General features: G+C 37.3%; 2 protein-coding genes across 2 annotated transcripts in view; both read right to left on the reverse strand.

Annotated features, from left to right (window-relative positions):
* Window positions 1–22722, reverse strand: part of LOC141901890 (zinc finger C4H2 domain-containing protein-like) — an 89039-nt gene that overhangs the window by 53816 nt on the left and 12501 nt on the right. Inside the window, exons 2-3 of the mRNA XM_074789450.1 lie at window positions 18728–18899; window positions 4111–4286 (exon numbers count right to left, since the gene is read on the reverse strand). Coding sequence (XP_074645551.1) covers window positions 4111–4286; window positions 18728–18899 — 348 coding nt within the window. The remainder of the gene's footprint in view (window positions 1–4110; window positions 4287–18727; window positions 18900–22722) is intronic.
* On the reverse strand, window positions 11975–16396 carry LOC141915188 (uncharacterized). The gene is made up of 11 exons (XM_074806627.1): window positions 15535–16396; window positions 15195–15399; window positions 14876–15063; window positions 14709–14784; window positions 14484–14570; window positions 14218–14397; window positions 13920–14147; window positions 12704–12769; window positions 12550–12635; window positions 12283–12350; window positions 11975–12207 (listed from the first exon to the last, which is right to left on the reverse strand). The coding sequence occupies exons 1-11, from the start codon at window positions 16065–16067 to the stop codon at window positions 12035–12037; spliced, it is 1890 nt and encodes a 629-aa protein (XP_074662728.1). The 5' UTR covers window positions 16068–16396; the 3' UTR covers window positions 11975–12034.

Here is a 22722-nt window from a genome sequence, read left to right on the forward strand (position 1 = left end):
TGGCTGCCAGTCAGCCATATTGATTCTGACAGGGCCAGTTTTTGGGTTGATATCAAGACATTACATTGAAGCGTCTTCAAAACTTCCCAATATAACTGGATTCCGTCTACGGACGGACGACGGACGAAAAGTGAACGCAATAGCCCGCTGGGACTAAAGTCCCAAGTGGGCTAAAAAGGTTTTTTGAGTAAACTATCGACAGGATTTACAGCAATCAATTGCAAAGTTGTATTGCATGACTTGTTCTACGATAATGGAGTTTTCACAGGTCATCAGCTGGTCACCAGGGGGCGTTAAATAGCCGAATAACTTAGTATTTTCATATTGTATTGGTACCCAGGCATATTTTGTAACCACAATGAATTGTAAAGTTGTAGATTGACATGTTCTATGAGTGTGGTGAGGTCTGTGGTTTTAAGGTCATTGTCTTTAATTCCAGGGGCATGGAATATCTGAATAACTTAGTATTTTCATATCATATTGGTACCTAGACATTGTTGAGCAATTCAAACCACTTCCTAAGTGGGTGTGGTGTCCCCGGACCCCTAATGAGATATGTTGCAAATTGTTTTTGTTTATGATTTCAGGTTATAGCAGCTGGACATGGCGAGTTAGTTGTTGCACGTCGCCCTACCTCCGGAAACTTCAAAGCATGGCATTACCTACCCTGTGAACATTGTCTTGCTTTCGACTTGCGCAATTCTTTGTACCAGCATGTTAAAAAATGTCAATGTCAATGTTAACGGAATTCAACTTGTTTATTGGAACCTTCGATTACTGTTGATGAAAATTCTATGGAATCTTCCTTAAATGAGCTACTAAGCGGGTTATAAGAAACATCTTCAAACCCAGGCATTGCTGTAATCTGCCGCAATGATGATCTACTAAAAGATTTTACCTCTTCTCATATTGACCGAATGGGTGACAAAGAAGATCAACGATTAAAGGATATGGACAATGCCGCACAAAAGTCAGAACAGTTGCTCGACTTTTGAAGCATATGAATAAGAAGAAGGGTTTCGAGAAACCATTGTCATTACATATCGAGTATATAGTTCGACTTTGTCGTAGAATCAGTTAAAGGACTTTCTAAATCCATTGATTCTCCTCAAATAGCTATTGTCCTCGGCCATTTCCTGAAGCACATTGTGCTTCTCAAGCGTTGTATTGGTGTGGAAAAGAATTCGGAAGAAATTAAAGAAAAACGTGTGATTTCCAGTACCTACGATGCACATTGGACATGCAAAGTCTCAAGCGTTGTAGTAAGATGTCAAAAGATTCGTAAGATCAATAAGACGAAACCTAAACTGAAAACATCAGATCTTGTCAAAATGAAAGACTGGCTGATTGCAGAGATCAAGAAGAATCGTCACCATGAATCGCCCGATTATGCGACTTGGAAATATATGGCGCATTTAACTATGTGTCATATACTGATGTTCAACAGGAGACGTCCTGCTGAAGTCCACGTGCTGAAAGTCGCTGAAAGTGAAGAAATAATCAAAGGGCTTAGTGTTTGTGAGAGAGCAATGGTTGAAAGGTAGAAATAAATGTTATAGTTTTTAGACTACTTAAGACTTTTGTCCCAAGAGGCTATTACATTCACTTTGTGTCCATCCACCATCAAACTTTCAGTAGACAGAACACTCTAACAATGAGCAGTTTTGAAGTTGCTTCCCTCTGACTAACATTATGCTAAGGTATTGGGTATAAGTGTACAACAGTTGATTAGGCCACACCAAAAGAAAACCCTGTTTCTCGGGCTCGACCGACCCAATATTTTGTGGTATCATACACTCATTTTCAGAATAAAATACTATCTACCCTTTTCAAAATTTTGGGTGAAATAGTTTTTTTCAAAATATATATGTGGCTGATCGACTACCAAACTCTCCCCTACGTAAATACTTACGCAATTTCCACATTTTATCATCCTTGAATAAAATTAAAGTAGGCGCCCAACGCACGACTTCTCCCAGTCTCATCTGTGTTTGTTTTTAACAGCACGCCTGTGATAACTATGCTGTACCTTCTCTATTGATCGCTTCACATGGATTTCCGTAGTACTATAGCGATAAATATATGGTTATATGTGTGTAGATAGCTCCCACCTCTAAATTAGTTGAAAAACTGACTGTTGATTAGATGAAAAAGCTGAGAGCATTCCACAGCCCGCTATTGTCAACAGACTATTTAGTCCATTATTTATTTATTCATCACCCCTCACAATTATACCTAAGAATGTACTAAAATTTAATAGAGTAGAGCAGTAACACAGTTCACAAAAAGCCAACGGCCACGGTTAAACCGTACGGGTTAGCAGGTCTTTAACTCCATTGGTATCGCCATACTTGCTAGTTTGGATACTGAATTGAATAGCCTACTCGGTTATATTCGTAACACCGAACAAATTATAAGCGAACATACGATACCTAGTCGAATGAAATGCTCGGTAAAGTCATTGACTAGGTTTTACTAGTCATAAAGTCATTAACTAGTTTTTCGTCGTTGACTGTTTTGACTTTACGTTTCATTCATAACTGTCAGTCATCAAATAAGATAACAACTAGAATCACTGCGGATGAAATATCCTGATGAAGTGTGAATATCCTGATGTCTTTAGAAAACTTTCTGGAGACAATTTGGTTAAGGTGACAATTTGGCGACAATTTGGTGTCTTGAATCGCATTTACGCAAAAATGACCTCTACTGACCTTGACCTTTGGAACCCAAAATCAATAGGGCACATCCTCTCCCTATGGGTAATAAAACTATGATATAGCATTGTCCTGCCATGAATGGTTCTTCTTGAATAGCACTGACAGGGTTTCACATAAATGACCTCTAGTGACCTTGACCTTTGGACCCTAAAATCAATAGGGCACATCTTCTACCTAGGGGTAATATTACTGTAATATCATTTCCTGCTATCAATGGTTCATCTTAAATCCTGTTCACAAGGTTTCTCATGAATGACCTATAATGACCTTGACCTTTGAACACAAAAATCAATATGGCACATCCTCTTCCTAGGAGTAATCATAATATGGAATATCATAGTCCTGCTATCAACGGGTCTTCTTGAATCGCGTTCACAAGCAGGTGAGGACGGACGGACGAACGGACGGATTCCAAGTCAACAAAAAAGCCTGACCACACGAAATACAGTAAAAACCACTGATAAGTCAATGAATCTTTAACCCCAGGTTTTACCAGCTGAAGAAATATTTATCTCGACGTTTATTCATACTTGTCAACTACTTAGTATTTTTAGGTCACGATAAAATATTCATTGAAAGTTTACTTATTTCAAAAACTTTTCATTCAAACACTGTATGATAACATAGTCATAAGGTGCGCACCAATGTGAGCAGTGGTATGCTGTCACGAGTGACTGTGTGCATAGTGTGTGTAAAGAGATTATGTTGATCAAACACAGCAGCAATGCAGTGAAAGAAAGATAGACGCACGTGTACGTCACTGACATAACTCAGTGCTAATCAAAACTCTGACCCAAATTACCAGCAGTAGAAGTAAACGAACCCGTACTCCCTTTTTTTAAAGTTCATAACCGCATTCACAGATGTGATAAGAAAGGATGAGAAAGCATAGTTTTTACGGAGCATCCGTACTTCCGTATTTAGCTATTATGATCTGTAGCAAATACGGAAATCCCGTAGAGGTAAACAGGTCTGATTTATGCCCCCTCGAAAAATGTGTAAAAAGTGCCGATTTTGGCTAACAACAATGGCTGCCAGTCGGCCATCTTGAATCTAACAGGGGCAGTTTTAGGGCTGAAGATGTGTCTACGGTAGATACAAGTGTAATCTAAATACTAAGACATTACATTGAAGCATCTTTAATACTTCCCAAAATAACTGGATTCTATCATCAGGCGATGGACAGATGTAAGGACGAAAAGTGAACGCAACAGCCTGCTGGGACTTAAGTCTCAAGTGGGCTAAAAAGTTGAAGTTTTGGGTTGGAAAAGCCTGTTACCACATGGTTTTGCATATAAAATGATATATGAGCTTCCTTTGATCTATCAGGTTTATTGTTATCATTTCAAAAGATTCACAGAGGGGATGCACTTAGATCCTAGGCACTTACTCTGGAGTTATCTTCATATCATCTTCATCGAGATCGGCTAGCAGCGGTTCCAAACCCATATTCATTCTAAGGTTGTTTATGTGATCTCTCATTGGAAGGTACTCCTCGAAGAGCTTCTTTACATTTTCCATCGCTTTATTCCTTTCTTCTTCAGACTGTTTCACTGTAGTCTCCATCTGATAAAGGTAATTAAAATCTGCAGTTAAAACTCTTTTGCATTGTGAGTCATGATAGAACATTGCCTGACAATCTGGGCATGGCTGTAAGTGATTGCTCGCTTTGAAATGAGCCTTGCAGGGTTGAGGATTCTCTTCACTGACTGGCACTGAAACCATTCTACAGAAACCAGGAAGAACTCCACAGCAGCATACTCGAGAAATAGAATTCGTAGAATGGCGTGAGGATTAAACATCGACTCGCCCTATATTTGTGTGGTGAACACAACATTAATTGTGCGTTAGTTATGCTCCCTTGTTTAGAACAGAATCGCATTATTCATTACTAATTCTTTAGGGTAGGATGTTTCATTTATCTAATACGTATTTTGCACAACATTGTGATTTTGCCTTTTGCCTTTTAGTGATAACTTGATAGTTATTTATACTGCATGAATATTTATTAACAGTGTTGTCTATGTGATTGTGCTTTGGTTGGTCATTTTCTTTTTACTCTCTGTGCAAATTTTTGCTTGCATTTTTTGGTGTTCAATTTTTTCGATTATCAGGCATTAAATTTGAAAACAATTGGTTACATTTTCAGTTTACCTAGAGTCGAGGATCTTTTGGACTCTATGTCAGAGGCGGGTTAATGGCAGGTTGAGATGGAGGTATCCGACAAAGCCAAAACTGCCTCTTCTGCATGATTGATTTCATTTCAAGTTATTCCATCTGGACTAAAAGGGGCGCCATGGACTTTCTAACCCTTGATTGAGAGGTGTTTGGGGGATTTGATTATCCGTGTTTTTACTATTTGGATGACGTCCTTGTGCATTCAGACAGCATTTAGTCCATTGCAACACATTTTTGAGCAGTTGTATCAAGCAGAGCTCAAACTCAATCCTTCTACTAAATGAATTAACTATTCTGTTGGTCGTCGCTTAATGTTGATTTTGTAACATGTAAATAAAGTTTAATTGAATTGTATAATTTTTTGAATAAGTTTAGTAGCGCCACCAAATTGTTGTACTGAATTATAGTAGACTTTGACTTAAGAGTAATCGACTGTGATAGCATGGTACCTTGTGTACTGTGTGTTATATAAGACTTGATTTTAGTGTAGACATTGTGGAAATTATCAATGTGGTACCTCACTTTGCCTTATAGACATTGATTTTAGTGTAGACATCGTGGACTGCAACAGCGTAGTACCCTACCCAGCAGTGTTATAGCCAGGGATGATAACACGCCACCATTAAAAAGGTGGATAATCTTAAATCTCGCAATAACTTAGAAATAACAAACGCCGTATTTTTACTGCCAGGTACGTTACTTCTAAGTTATTGCCAGCTACAAGCGCCGAAGGCGCGAAATGGCCTCCAGAAAATTTTGATTTTTCAGATCGTTTTTATCAGTTTTCACATTGAAATTTCACTGAGAAAATTAAATAACATCGTCCAATGTTTTACTGTCAATGCACTGCTAGTTCCAAGACGAGTCAAGATGCTCATCATCTATTCGTTGCATAAGAAAACAATGTAGGCGGCGTCACGTTAGGGGCTGCAAAAGCCATTTTTCAGCACTTCACGAGCAACACTAAAAAATCAATAATGTAGATACATATATCCACAGACACACGGTCGGGCAACAGAGAGAAAACTTCGTTAACAAAAATTATCGCATTTAAAAATAGATTGGGAAACGCTTTTATGAGAAACGGATTTGCATCGATTTTAGAAATGATAAAAATTGATTGAAAAGGCGGAAATCCGCTGAACGGCAGAAAATAATCATCCATGTGTAGTACACTGATGTTAACCACCGTTTACAGAGCTGCCAATTGGTTTCGCCATCTATAACACGTGTCTTTTCTGTTTGTTTCGAGTCCCATAAATCCCTGTTGTTCCCATTACACTGCAGTCAGTAGAACTCAGATATAGATTTTCCGTGGATCACGTTGTTTTAGAACGCTATGTTGTACTATTTATATAGCCACAGTAGGCTATTGTGCAATATACACAATATATATATATATATATTATGCAAGTGTAGAATCCGATAGAAACCAATCGCCTGATGTTGTTATTATTGGAGATTAGAACATGCGAGATCTCCAGTATCCACATAGTAGCAGCGCTATCATCCACAATTCTGGAGCCGCCGCTGAAAATATTCAGTCTTTTAGAAAAAGCATCATCCCAAATACCGAATCTAGAATCCGTTAAGGAGGTCATCGTTCACATTGGTACCAATGACATCAATCGCAACAAGTCCAATACCGATGCTATCAAAATGAACATTACCTTTACCATCGCCATTTCCTTCAGCAAAAATATCACTTTCAAGTATCTTCCCTAAGAAAGGGAACTCAAAAGCTGCGAGGGATTTCAATACTGCCGCCTGCGCAGTTAATTCTTACATGGGGCGATTCTGCTCCAAACAGAACGTCCTATTCATTGATAATGACATCATTCTGAAACCCCACGGGGCTTTAAGAGATAGGTTTTTCAACATTAGTGACAAATCAGGGATTCATTTGAACGAACTCTATTAGGTGATTTCAATATTGATTTCGGTAAATACGGTGATAATTCACCAAATGATTCTTTCTTTAACTATACAATAAGTATAAATTTACCGACTCGAGTAACAGATGCTACATCAACTTATGTATATTATGTTATTGAGAATATATTGACCAATTTTAACGACGATTGCCAATCTCAAAGTGGTGTTTTCTTAGTTGATACATCAGACCACTACCCAATTTTTGCTAGTTTTGACGGTATCTATAAAAGACATAAAACAAGTAATAATACTAAGTTAATCCATGATATAAATCCTAGGACCATTGAAAATTTCTCCCGTTCTTTGCTGACCAATGATTGGCAAAGTGTGTACGAGTATAGTGACCCTGAAGCGTCTTGCGGAATTTTATAAGATTAAATCTATACGTGATAAATCAAATCATAGCCATAAGCCGTGGATTACCACGGGAATAAAAAAATCGATTCGTTTCAAGGAAAAACTGTATAAAAAGTACTTACGATAACGGACTAAAGAGAGGAAAGATAAATATAATAGACATAGAAATATTCTTAATTCTGTCATCAAGAAGACTAAATATTCATTTTATAGGGACAAATTTATAGCATGTAAATTAAACCCTAGAGAAATATGGCGAAACGTCAATTCTTTACTTAACAAAGGTAAACAAAATCCTGACATTAACTCAGAATTTCTTCTTAATGATAAAGTTCTAAAAAATGAGCAAGAAATTGCTGAAAGTTTCAATGAGTATTTTGTAAACGTTGCGCGGTCATTGGAATCTCAAATACCAATTTCCAAGAAAAACTTTAAAGATTATTTAGGTGAAAATGTGAAAATTTTTTCCTCTCACCAACATGTACTCAGGAAATTGAATAAATTGTCTCTAATTTCAAGTCCAAACCTTCAAGTGGCTTTGAAAACATACGTACAATGTTACTTAAATCGATTATTTCTATAATTTCACAACCTCTATGCCATATATTCAATTGCAGTTTCACTTCAGGGCAAGTGCCCAGTGCATTCAAAATAGCTCATGTCACTCCAATCTATAAAAGTGGAAATAATAATTTATTCAGTAATTACCGTCCTATTTCCGTCTTTATCAAAAATATTGGAAAAAATCGTATATGACAGACTGAACAAATTTTTTGAAAAACTCAAACTTTTTAATCAACACCAATTTGGTTTCAGGAAAAAGTACTCACCTACACTTGCTTTACCTCTCATCACCTCTCTCTCATTACCAATAAATTATCTAGTGCCCTTGATAAGGGCCTTTTTACTGCAGGGGTATTTATTGACCTGCCAAAGGCATTTGACACCCTTAAGTTTGATATCCTGATTTCTAAACTTGAGCACTATGGAATTCGTGGCATTCCGCTAAACTGGTTTCAAAGTTATATCACAGGTCGAAAACAGGCGGCCAAGTATAAAAATACTTTATCCTTAACTGCGGATATAACATCCGGTGTTCCACAAGGTTCCATACTAGGACTACTATTTTGTTTCTAGTATACATAAACGACTGTCCTAATGCTTGTAAATTATTAGACTCAATATTTTTTGCTGACAATAGCAACTTTTTTTGTAGTAACTCTAATTATAAAAAGTTAGAGGGCATTCTTAACCAAGAGTTTAAATCAGCTCCTCAACTGGTTTAGAGCGAATCGCCTTTCCGTTAATATAGATAAAACAAATTATATTATTTTTGGCAACAGATTTTTTCTGGATCTAAATATACTTTTAGATGGTCAACCGCAAAAAAGAGTAACAAGCACAAAATTTCTAGGCATAATTTTTGATCAAAATTTTACATGGAAGGAACACATCAATTTTGTTTGCAAAAAAAGTTTCACGTGGCATTGGCATCATTAACCGGTTGAAAAATTACTTATCTCCAGACATTGTGAAAAATTTATACCATTGTTTTGTCCATTCACATTTGGATTATGCCAATGTCAATGTTATATGGGGAAATGCTTGTTGTACCTATTCAAACCCACTTTTTGTTCCCCACAAAAAAGAGCAATACGTACTGTAACGCGTTCTGACTGGTTAGAACACACGTCACCAATTTTCAAAAGACTCAAAATTCTGAAATTATGTGATATTTATAAACATCAGCTTGGAACTTTCACCTTCTGTCAAATTAATAATTTCTTACATGACCTTTTCGAAGACTTCTTCATTTTTCCGCGTTCTACACCTAATTGGCGCAACACACACAGAATCAATGATCTTTTTATCGAATTTTCGAAATCTAATATAAAATCTAGAAGTATTAAAATTCAAGGTGCAAAATACTGGAACAATCTACCATCTGAATTGAAAAATCAGCCCCATTTAAGTATATTTCGTAATAGTCTCAAAAGTCTGCTCTTGTCTAATTACTAGTAACCATAATTGTATGTTCTGACTTCGTCTAATTTATTTTTATATTTTTTAGAGTGTCTCTTGTAACGTATGTGTGTGGTGTGCGTATGAGTGCGAGAATGTGAGCGTATGTGGTGAGGGATTTTAGACTAGTACAAGCCTTACTGGCTTTTCTTCAATTCCTCGCATAAATTATTGTTACACGGACTATATATTATGTAATAACTATTATGTTATAATCCTTGTACCAATTATTTATGCAAAATAAATCAAATCAAATCAAAGAATACCGGAGATCGATAAAACAATACTCCAAGACGCTTTTACGGTCTGATTGAGTTGTCGATGTCCATGACAAGACCGACCCACAACCTACCCCCCAACCCCAATTATGATCAATGATATTTTAGAAATGAACCGAACCGATAAACATTTTACAACTAAAAAGATTCTTTGTGTGTGGTTGGGTTAGTAACAAGTCAAACATTCTAATCTCCATCTATTCTCAAAATATAGTAGATCAGTTCAGCATGAGCAATATATACGTGTGAGCGACACTGATTCCCACTTCTTAGTTTGATGTCTATGTTTTCATCGTGCAAGTGGTTGAAATTATTGTTTACATCGAACGTCTTCAACAGCTGATACAACCGCACCCGCGTCTGTCAATCATCTTAATTGATTCATATACAAAAATACTCACTATGAAAAAACTATGCGGTGAATCAATCCAGAATCAATCCAGAATTTTTCAGTAGAATGTCAGTGTCGTGAATAAGACTATCAGTTATAGTGTATTATATTGTTATATTAAATTGTAGAACTTCACACAATTGTCGAACTGCGTGAACTATTAGACTGTACTGAGCCTTTAACTGTAACTGTAACTATTCAACTGTATCTGTGCATTCCTCTATAAATACGGAATAGAATTCTATAGTATGTGTCACATTAACAGAAAACCACGTAGTCGTTCGGTCGTTCGTTCTCTATCTCTCTCTGCTTACCGGTCGGACCTACCCCTCTCGAGGACAGTCAGACACTAGGTAACTTTTGTTAAAGGTTTATTTGTTGTATGTCATTAGTTATCACAATCAGTTATATAATACTTTATTCATAACTTTCAAGCAGCGCGCCGGCAGCGAACGCTCAAGCAAGGTCAGTCACTTAGGCCAACGATAACATGAAACAGACCACGGTTTTGCCGGTAAAGAGCGTCTCTCCACATAGATTAGAGGACTGTAATGGACCATTTGTTGACACTAACCTTTAATAAACTTCGTATGGACACAATCAAGATAATTCCACCTTATAATTCCATTATTACACGATTGATGCCCAGCTCAAACATGGCGGCGCCATTCAATACGCTAGTCACGATGTATCTCTACACACATCAAAATCACACTTGAAAAGTGTTGACTTATGAGAAACGATCGATATCAAGCAATTTAATTGGGAAAATAGCAGCACGATAGATGAAAAAAGTTGATAAACCACCTCCGACTGTCTAGTCATTTAAAAGCTTTGCCTTCACATGGAACTATTTCCGCCTTATCACAGGTGCACTCTGCCGCCGTCATTCGCCCATTCAACGATAAAAACTTTCCCATGGTCTTACTATCGACATTTTCTAATAATTTAGGGAAATATTTTAAAAATCAAGATTTCACACTCAGCATTAATAAGATTAGAGTATTCATTCGTTTGACAAATCTTCCTCTGAACTCCCACCAACAAGTTATATGTGGCGACACGAAAATGACGTCATCGACTCACTACCATCTTCTTATAACCTTCATGGCTACGTCATGAAGGTAAAAATAGTCCATCATAGTAACTGAGCCACTCGCCCAGTTTTCGTAAGGGGAGGGTGACCTGATTTCGGCACAGTAAATTTTTACGGCAATTTTCTATCTGAATTATATGCAATTCATGATAAATAATCACTTACTGGATGTCCATATCATTTAGAGACCATAACATCAGTTTAATGCCTAAATATTGTTACTTACTATTGTACTATTGTTTTAATTAGTTATGAGCATTCGACAAAATCGGGCGATCATTTTAAATTTTTGACCTGAATTCGGCACTGTATTCCCTAAATTCGGCACCGCGTACCTGACTTCGGCAGTGTGTTTAAAATTGATCTTTATACAGATTACAGGGCCTGTATCGGCTTTTCTTGGAAAAAGTAAGGCTCCGTAATCTGTATTATGTTTATGTGCATATTAATGAGGTGCCTTAAATTCAAAACTTATACATAATCAGATGAAACGGTGATGTTTCAGCGTATAATTTTCAACGTAAATTGGCACTTAGCCAGCCAGTCAGCTGTTCCGTACTGGTTTTCACTGTGTTAAAATTCTAACTTTGAAAGCCTCATCACAGTGTTTAATTGGTAATGTTCAGCATTTTGAAAGTAATGTGGGCCTGTAAGGCGAAGTTTCTTAGGGGAGGAATGGTTTTCTGGAACAAAGACAACGCAGCAAGAGAAATGAAACTTAAGCTTGTATTGTACAGCCTGTTAATTCATGGTAAGTAGCAGATGCTTTTCATCGACACTTGTACAACAAAATCAGTGAGTTTCCATCCAATCATGTCTATTGCGTCATTGAAATTTGCTAAAAGTGAACAAATTTTATTCGTTGTAACAATAATATATTTTAAAACAATTCTTCAAATAAATTTTCTCAGCAGGCCTATTTCATTCATAGAAACGAAAATTCAATTTTTTATTTAATAACAGAAAATCATATTAAAACCAATATTACTATACTAGGCCTAAATCATATCAGGTCATTGCACAGAAAATGTCATTGGTGTTCTCGTACTCTCTACATTCAAATGAAAGCTGGCATCGTTGATTGATGACGCGGGGCGGAGACAGCACCATAATGACCCCTGATACCGGGTGATCTTCGACGTCTTCGGTCCATACAAATAAATTTCTTCGCTGGAGCTGTTCCAAAAACTTGATCTGCAGCGAAGAGCTCTTGGGCAACATTTTTTCGACCTGAAATGAACATTGCAGTCTAGTGTTACAGTATCAGCAAATCCTCTGTCAAGGCCCATCCATTCTTGTACTTACTATTCCAAAATAGAGGTTTTTTTTTTCCTCGTTCACCCTTTTGAGCAATTGCAACATAAGAATCAGCTCTGAAGATGTAAATTCAATAATAAGAATTATTTTGGGACTTCACTTAAATCCTTCCAAGAACAATAACCCGGTACCGTTGAATCACAATCACGGTTTACTCGATCAAGGCTTCAGAACCATAGAATGTTATTTGGATTTTATTAACTAATCATCTGTTTTGATCGTTTATTTACAGAGTACCTAGTTCGCAAAGGTTACCTTAGTTCCTGGTGTGTATCCTCTAACGATGGTATAGGGCTGCTTTTTTCAGCTGGGACATCCGTCGATGTAGCTGCCTTGTTGTGCTGGTGAGGAATTAATTAAACATGAGAAAAATACAAAAAATCTTTAGAAATAAAGAAGTTTCACGTACATCAAGTCTACTCTCCATTACTTCGATTGCTGGGCATGTCTTTTGTTTTTTTGCAGGTAAAGTTTTCTGTAATGATGGAAGAAATATGCATGGTAACAGTGCTTCATCTAGCATTAAAAAAGAACAGGGTGCTGATTTCAAATAAGGGCATTTTTGTGCGTAATTCCATCGGAGCAAGGGCACATAATAACGCGGTCACGTCTGTTTTAGGGGCAAACTGCAATGTTCACTATTGCATAGAATCGAGGTACCTCTACTACAATTGAGGAATAGAAAGTATGTTTAACTCTGATTTTGCCATGAGTGACACACTTAACCACAGTACATCCTTACACCTAGCCTATACCTGTCAATGAAGAAAAGTTAATCTATATAGGGCTTTCAAAATGATTTGGAAAATCAGGTGCAGACAAAAAAATTGCAGAAAAAAGCAATCTCAAGTAGCAAATACAGCGAAAAAGAGCCAGTAATAGTGTATAGGCCTGCATGAAATTGCATATTTTTAATCTTAGAAATATCAAATTAATTGATTTAAATTGATAGTGTTAGTGATTGGCAAGTAACTGTTGATAATTGTTAAGCAGCCAGCTTAAGAACACATTATTGCTATTTTAGGCTACTCAAACTAATTGTCTGTGTGAGTCTCTCTGTCAGTTCACCGAACAAAGTTTTTCACCTTGTATATATATTTTGCTAATAGTCTAGATAAAAAGATCCAGAGCATCACGATGTGTTAAAAACGAAACAATCCATCGAATGTACACTACAAGCTTTACAACGGGAGTCGCTAGAATGATTGGCAGTAGTTTGGAAGTCAGCCAATTTCCTGGAAACTTAAACTAGGCCACGCGTCTGAGGCACGTTTTCACACGATGCACACTGACTGCAGTACATTTGAATATAACCACTGATCACATGAGCTACTATGGTTGATATCATACGAGATATTTCATAGCCGTCGCAGGAAACTTACTAACAGTCGGATGCGTCGGCTTATTTTGAAAGCCCTGACTCATTACTCGTGACTGACAATGGCAGGATGGCGGACCTACGGCAAGGGATGAGGGCACAAGGGCGAGCATGGGACACATCTGAAGGGCACAAGGGCGGCTATTTTCGGGGGCGGGGCGGACCGCCCTTCTATTTTTGGCTAGATGAAGCACTGGGTAAGTGCTGGGTAACAATCATTAGAATACATCATAGCAATTTAACTTACCTTGGTGATAGTTTTTAATTTCTTATTTCGAGGTTCTTGTGACTTCTTCTCTTCTCGTAAACACTTCTCAACGTATGCTTCATCCGATGTTATAACGAAATAATTTGCAGTCGGCCTACAGGGTTTGGGTTGACAGGGTTTACGTGCTTTAGCTTGATGGTATTTTAGAATATCGCTTAATTTACTTGATCTCGAAGAGGTGTTATCAAATGGAAAGTAGTCACTTTGCTGCAAAATAAAGATTTCGAGGTCAGGACGGATGGATTTATTTTATTAAATCTATTCACTTGTCACTCACCAATGATTTTTCTTTTAACCGCTTCCATGTCATATATAACGCATCACTTTTTAAATCGAACCCCTCTTGATATCTTTTGTCATACTTGGCCAGTTGTTGTTTTGTGAGAGTGCTCTCAATCACAGAAAGTGCTCTATCAGCTGGACAGGCTTTAGTGATACTAACTCCGGTTGCAAGATCCTGTAAAACGATTTTGAATATATTCAAGGCCTCCTATAAAATATCTTAATCTTTTGATATGATATTATTTCTCATCTCAGTCTTACATCAGTCATATCAGTCTGGTAATCGTTAATTGGTCCTACTACCTGGTTAATTTCAGTTTCTCCCACTATACTGTTGCATGAATTCATCTGAAAATGAAAATATTTTATTGCAACCAAACGTGAGGACGGTAACATTTCTACATTCATGATTTTACCTCCTTGTTGATGTTTTCAGGTTAATGGAATTGCTTGACGGAAAAGTCCAAAAAAATTCCTTTTCCCAACTATGACTCCAGGATTATCTGCCATGAGTGTTGAGCAAGTGGACTTCCAGGCCTTTTTTAGTGGCCCAAAAACAGTTCTGCAAATATTTCAATGGATAGAATTATATGCCATAATAATAAAACAAAGACAATAATTATACGGATAATTCATAACAAATGGTTTGTCACCTATCTAAAGGCTGGAGCCAATTGCTTGTGTGCGACGGAAGTTCAACGATCACTATTCTATTTTCTCTGGCTTTCTCTATTAGCTCAACAAAATTGTGACTATTGTGACCATCAACGATAAGAAGTTGTGGCCGTTCACTCCCAATAGCTTTAAGGAATGTTTCCTCAAACCAAAGTAGACCAATACCCTGTAAGAAAAAGTTACTGGGTATATTGATTGAAGTTTTTGTGCGGTAATTACCTATTCTTGGCATTACTCATGATCTCGACATTTCTCTTTTCAGGGGTATACCGGTACATCATGAAAATATACACCTACTTGTTTCGTCCAACCACTGTCACTTGCACTGATGTTCCAATTCTTCGGCGCCCTCTCAACATCAAATCCAGTGGCAGCCAGCCGGGTTTTTCCTTTCACCACAAAATGTGGGTTCAGGATTTGCCCGACTGCTGACGCGCAGCCAATCACTGTAACGAGCTCCTTATTTCCGCTCGATCTAACAGGTACTGTCTTTACTCCACGCCTGAAATTAATTATCTTCAATTTGCATGAAATATATCAAAACTGAATGGCCTTAACCTTCATTTCATTTGATATCATGCTGATTTTTTACTATGACTTATGACTTATCTAATATTATTAACTTGCAACAACTTGCGGTGGAGAAAAATCCATTTGGAACCCGGACTCATCCATATTCCAAATTTGGCGCCGCTGAAAATCATATCCGTCGATGACACCGCGATATGAATGAAAAAACTTCATAACTCGAACAGGTTGCATGCCTGCCATTCTTACACTAGCAGTTGACTCCGGAGTCCTCAATGGTAAGTCTGGGTGGCGTTTCTTGAAACCTCTCCACCATTTCTCCGAAGGATTACCACCTAAAAATGGCTTTCCTTTTTTATCTGCAATTTTTCCAGCGTACCTTAACAATGTTTGTTTATTGAACCCCATTCCCATCTGTGACCTATTGCAGGCAAAGTCCACTAGCTCCCTCTCCTCTTCATGATTGAGTGTCGGTTGTCCTCCTATTTTTGCCCCCATTTCGATTCTTCCTTTGATTATATCTTGCAGTGTAGACCGAGGTACACCAAATTGTTTGGCAGCTGTCTTGATAGGCATACCACCATTTATGGCATCGATAGCATTTGCTTTCTGATCGACAGAATACTGAAGATACCGATTCATCTGAAATTTGTTTCATTTAATTAGATTAAATGAAAATTTATTCAAAACTTTTGTCATTTATAATTGTCATGTCATTTTAGTTGCAATAAATATTCCATTAGAAAAATAAAGTTTGATCTCAATAGATAACTACTTCCATTCCTTGCAAAAATTGTCACTTTATATAGCTTCAAATAATATTGATGGAGGCCTTATGCACATTTCAATAAATAAAATTATATTGATGAATGACGAATTTTTAAACATTAAAAAAAAATATTTTCCAGTATGGAAGTGAGATAGGAACATCATTTCACCAGTCAGTGTACCTGAATTTGGCATGCTAGTTGCCGTATATTTTTGAAACCGAGTGCCGAATTCGGGTACAGGTAGTAAAACATGTATATTTTTGGCAGCTAATCAATCTTTTAAGCATAGAGTCGATAATTAAAGCTATTTTTTATCACTTAAGATTGTACTATGTACCTTCAATTTATATTTACGATCGTAGATGACACCAAAAATGATACAAAACTAGGTCAAATCCTAGTAAAAACAGCGACGGGCCAGCAGCTAGCAGAAGCGATTTCTTCGTCGTCATAAAAGGCGCGATTAACATAAACTCCTCCCCCTAACCAATCAAATTTCTTTAACATTCAGGTGTCAGGAATATGGCCTTTGACCTCAACCATTGATATACGATTTGCCATATTAGGTATCTCGTCAATTGACGTGTTTATAACTGTGCCGAATTCGGGTACAGTGCCCAATTTAGGTCACCCTCCCCTAATAGATTTAACAATCTGTGACTTTTCATGAAGTCCAGGGTAGTTTTCTGTCTCAGATACTCTAAGAGGGTGTTAAATTAAATTAGGGGTCCAGGGTCACCAAGCCCACTTGGGAAGTGGTTTCAAATGCTCAACAATCAAACAATTTCAATATTGAACGCCCCATCCAATGACCTGGAAAAAATCAAATGACCTTGAAACTCACCACAATCATAGAAGATGTCAGCAGCTACAATTTTGCAATTGATTGTGGTAACAAAATATGCCTAGGTACCAATATGATAAGGAAATACTAAGTTATTCTACTATTCAACGCCCCCTAGTGACCATGTAGAATAACTAATGTCCTTGAAACTCACCACAATCATAGACCATGTCATGAGCTACAACTTTGCAATTGATTGTGGTAACAAAATATGCATAGGTATGAATATAATATAGAAATCCTAAGTTATTGCGTTGTTCAATGCCCCATGGTGGCCATATACAAAAACCAATGACCTTGAAACTCACCACAATCATAGAGCATGTCATGAGCTACAACTTTCCAATTTATTGTGGTAGCAAAATATGCATAGGTACGAATATAATAAGAAAATATTAAGTTATCTACAACGCCCCCTGGTGACCATATAGAATGACTTATGTCCTTAAAACCCACCACGATCATAGAGCATGTCATGAGCTACAACTTCCCAATTGATTGTGGTAACAAAACATGCAAAATATAAGTATCAATATAATGTGGTAAAACTTTTTTCCACCTCCGAATGAGTATTGATGACACCAAGATGGCTGCCAATTACGTCATAATCGCCTGATCAAAAATGCCTGTCTTGGGTATAAAAGATCCCTTTCCAAAGAATACCAATCAGCTCCAGGCCAACATTGACATTTTTGGGCATAAAACAGGTCACAGGACAGCCATCTTGAGTCCGATCCACCCAATTTTTTCATGCTGATGGACCCTTGGGGGATTCAAACATGTACAAAAGATAAAGGTAATTGATAAAAGCCTCTTCAAAATTTCCCTCGAAAACTTCAAAAATGTGTAAAAAGTGCTGATTTTGGCTAACAATAATTGCTGCCAGTCCGCCATCTTGAATCTGACAGGGCCAGTTTTTGGGCTGAAGATGTAGGGTAGATACATGCATAAACCAAATATCAAGACATTAACTTGAGGGGCCTTCAAAACTTCCCAAAATAACTGGATTCTGTCTACGGACGGACACCGTGACGGACGAAAGAGCCAGCTAGGAGTGAAGCCCAAGAGGGCTAAAAATTTTCTTGGAGGAGGACCCCCAAACCCCCTGCAATGGCTTAGCACCATCGGTGCTGGCGTTGTCATAGCAGAACAAAGATAATATTTAATCCTGCTGCACTGCAATAAATTTTACCCATGGAAAACACTGAAAATTATCAAAAGATTTCACAGAAATTGATCATGAAAAACAATTCTAAAGGCCTCAAAATCTCAAAATCGAACCTGGAAGTAAAACAGTAGACAATTTCGCGGGTTCACACGAACACCTGCTGATTTCTACGGCTAAGCCAACCATGGAGGAGGCTTTGCTTTTTTAAAACAATTTTTTTGCGTTCAGATTTTGGTGAAAAACCTCTAGACTAAATCGGGATCCTTTTTTAAAATTTCACTTCCAAGAAATTGGTGAATGGATAACGCATAACAGCATAATTGGATAGAATAGCTCAGTTACACAGTCAAAGGGCCTTTCATCTGCAAACCATGCCATCTTAATTTGCTCCATTTGTATAGTAATGGGCTCCGCCCATGGCTGAACTGATAAAATTCCACAGAACTATAAGATCAATCAAAACCAACTACAGCCTGTTCCAATTACAACTATGGGACCACATAGTAGTGGCTACACTAACCTGACTAATGTCAGCATGGATTTGACGCAGTTCCTCAACATGGGCCATTTTCTCTTGTAACAATAAATCCATTTCAACCTTGTAGTCTTGTAAACACCTGTCTTCATTCTCAGTGACATCATATTCCTGCCTTAAACGACTTCGTAATTTTTCGAACTGAATTGTTTTCAGTCTACAAGATAAAAAAACAAGAACTAACTTTGTAAACATAGGCTTGCTAACATACCACGGTGGAACTTCGTTACAGCAAATTTCACGGGACCAGAAAATTTGTTCATTATAACTGATAGTTTGTTATATCGAAGATAAGATTAATTAAATTATCTTACTTGAAACAAAATTCTATATTTGTTACTCAATCTAACAATTTCTATTCAACGCCCCCTGGCGACCATATACAAAAACAAGAAGATTTTTTCAAATAAGAAGTTGTTATTTTTCGAAAGGAAAAACTTTTTGCCCTGAGCAGAAACAACATTGTTCAAACGAATTTTCCAACAAAAAGTTTTGTTCGAACGAAATCAATTTCAGATAAGAAAATTTCCTTCCAATGAAAACCATTCTGTTCGATCGAACAGTATACTTTTTGTTAGAACGAGAAAACTGATAAAGCTTATAACATTTTACAACTAAACAGATTCTTTCTGTGTGGTCGGGTTTATCAAGTTCGGCTTTCTAGTGAATTGTCAATCCATTTCACAATACAGTGCACCAGCTCAACATGAATATGTACGTGTGAGTGGTATCCATTCGCCGGACAAAAGCGACAGTCAACGTTCCCTGGTAGTATCATTCTATTGGCACCTAAATCCTGATCGTATGAGAGGGCGCAGATCGAGGCTTCCCTACTACGTAACCATCTCATCATAAACCTTAGCGTCAAGCAGTAGTGCAAACATGACGCCGAGGTCAGTAAGACGATTCCCACGATTTGACAGGATCGTAGCGAGTCAGCCGCGGCAAAACGGAGCATTTGAATTCAACTATATACTAAACAATATTGGTTGTCATGCATGGTGTTTAAATGTGATTAAGAATTGTTTAAAAATCATCTGCATATTGATACAAACGTTTTTTTCTTCAAGATAATGCCGAGCGTATGAATAATTAATTTTAGTTCAAATATTTTTTAACAAATCTTTTTTATTCACTGAATGTCCTTTGTCTAAAGATTAACGGCTTCGTTGATTTTGGTGAGCTTCACACGTTACTAAAACGAGGGCGCTATCATCACAGCTCGGCAGTAAATACTGCAAACGATGGACGCCACTCATCGACATGCAATTTTCAGCACAGCACAGCTGGTCTTTTAAGATATCCGTCTAATTTTTGTTGTAATCAACGCACAATAGATTCGTAGTTTGTTTGATACCTATAACACCTCACCTGACGATCTTAATCCATGTGCAAATCAGCCATAAAGTGAGAGTAAATTTCCGTCGATTCAACGGCGGCCATTTTGAAAACTTGTGGAGGGTGCTGGCACCTGGGGACTGAGGCCAGGACAACAGCACAAACTAACAAAACGAAATGACGTAATTGAAAAAATTAAGAAATCAACACTTATTCACATTTTTCTTCATCCAGAATTTATTAATTATTTATCATGGAAAGCACGAAGATTTGAAATATACGTTGGAAAACCATCAAAAATAAATAGCCCATGGGCAAAGTGTGGTTTACCTTAAAAATAGAGGTTGTTTGGGGTAAGGGCATTGGTTGAAAAATCTTTTTAATTCGTGAGTTCAAAGTTCTACAAGTTTAATTAAATATTGTATTTTATCTTTCTTAAAGGATTATCTTGTAGTCAAATAAGACCAAAGATATACATTTGCTTACAGTCCACATCCAAAATTTCGTAGTGTACAGGTAGGCGCGGCATGGAAACTATTTTATATTTTCAAAGAAATATTTTCATAATATGAAACAATATTCAAATAAAATTCATGTGATGTCACATATCAGAGGGTGGCTGAATGTATGGCCGCTGAAGCTTAAATACCGGTGCAGTAAGAAATTGGCGTATTAGATCGTTTGAAATCCTGGAATTTACCACTACAATATTCACACCTCGACCTAAACCTTTAGTTTGCTGCTTAGTATTTTCAGTTCACAAGAAATTACAATTTATTACAAATTCTATCAAACAGAAAACACAGCGCTCATCTGCAGATGAAATGTCAAACGCGCCAGCAAGCAGCGTTACAGTATCACTATAGTCGTGTATACTGTGTGTTTGTGTTTGCAACAGTCTAATCTAATGATTTCCGCGCGCACGTGGAGGCCTTGTGTAAGTGAGTGTTCGCTTGCACTTCAGTGTCAATCAAATCAATCACCGGGTGTCGTGCCTTGACTGACCGGCGACTGGCAACGATCTAAATCAACTACAGCGAACGTTTCAAACACATTATATATTATGTATTCATGGTTTGCTACAAAGAAAAAACAAACAAACATTTCAGCAACAATAATTATGGTCATTTTTACTTCATGTACCACAAATTATAGCATTTGAAATAATTGATATAATCATATTTAAAGAGAGGCTACTCACAATTTCATGTTCACTGTGCGACATGTAGAGCTGACACTGAATACACAGATTTCTGATCAAACATTATATATGCCAAAAAGTTATTGAGCCGTTAAGGCATGATATAAGGCATTCACCTACACGGAAATGCACAACTCATAAATCTATAATCCATATCAAAACTTGCAGAGTGTAAAAGCCGCAAAGAAAGCATGAAATTACAAATCATAACAAATACAGAAAAACCATAGCTAATGAATAATTTCTTATATGACAAAATCTTTTAATAATCTAATTATGAATTAAAGGTAATTTCTAACACCGGGTATTAAAATGAAACAATACCTATTGCGGATAATAATTACTTTCTCACCAGCAATGAGCATTTGAAATTCGCACGTATACGGCACCTAGTCCAATTAAACGTTTGCCATTCTATGGCTTTCCCATAATTATTTTAGTAGCGCCAGAATTCCCCGTATATCCCAAAAACAGCCAATCACATTCGCTCGTAGAGACAGCGCCCCCAATCGAGGTCATTGCAATATTATACGCGAGAGCGAAGAATTTTCGCGCCAAAAACCGTTTTTCGTAGCATTTCTACAATGTTGACAATCTCATCCACGGAGGTTCGCTATGTCATCAATCGCATCGATTACACGTTGTTTAAGCTGAGAACCACAGAAACAAATGCTCACATAAAAAAACGTACTGCAATTTTACATGAATTGGCTCAATGCCAACTTCATATCGCTGACAAAGGTTAACCGATAAAAATTGTCGTTTCGTCTTGGAAGTTTTATAATAAATCCTTGGAGGTCACCTTGTCTATCATGCCACATGTATGCAATGCAGAGAAATGGCGGCCAATGGCGAAATTTGTGGAGAAATTAATTTCTCAAAATAATGTTGATTAATCGCTCGAAACATACATAAATATTTTTGAAGTGTTTCTTTTTTCAACTGTGTTTTGACCCTTGTCATTCTCAGGGGTTTGGCGATGGGCTTGGATTTTATTTTCGGGTTGTTAATAATCTCGCGAGAATGGCGCTAAATATGAACCGTGAATAAATTCAAAATATCACGGAAATACCTTGTGTTCATATTGTTTATTTATCCGCTTTAAAGTTCCGATAAAAAATTGGTCCTTAAGGATCATTATCAAATGGTCGTGACGCTCTATAAAAAATCAAAAGGGATGAAAACCCTTCAAGTCTCGTGCCAGCCAGAAAGTTGGGACAGTCACGTGACTTAACGCTTTCTACCCAGAAATAAAATCCAAGCCAATCGCCAAACCCCTGTGTTGTCATCCCTAACGTTGGTATAAGCCTATCCAATTATAAAAAGCTTAGGGTAGGTTCGGGAGTTTTCGTGCAGCGTCGGGGAATCCAGGCGGAAGTAAACATGGAAGCCCGTGACGTCATATAGCCTCATTTTCGCGTTTGTTTATTATTGTCTGCGG

Source organism: Tubulanus polymorphus, chromosome 1 (genome assembly GCF_964204645.1).
Source record: "Tubulanus polymorphus chromosome 1, tnTubPoly1.2, whole genome shotgun sequence".
Taxonomy (NCBI): domain Eukaryota; kingdom Metazoa; phylum Nemertea; class Palaeonemertea; order Tubulaniformes; family Tubulanidae; genus Tubulanus; species Tubulanus polymorphus.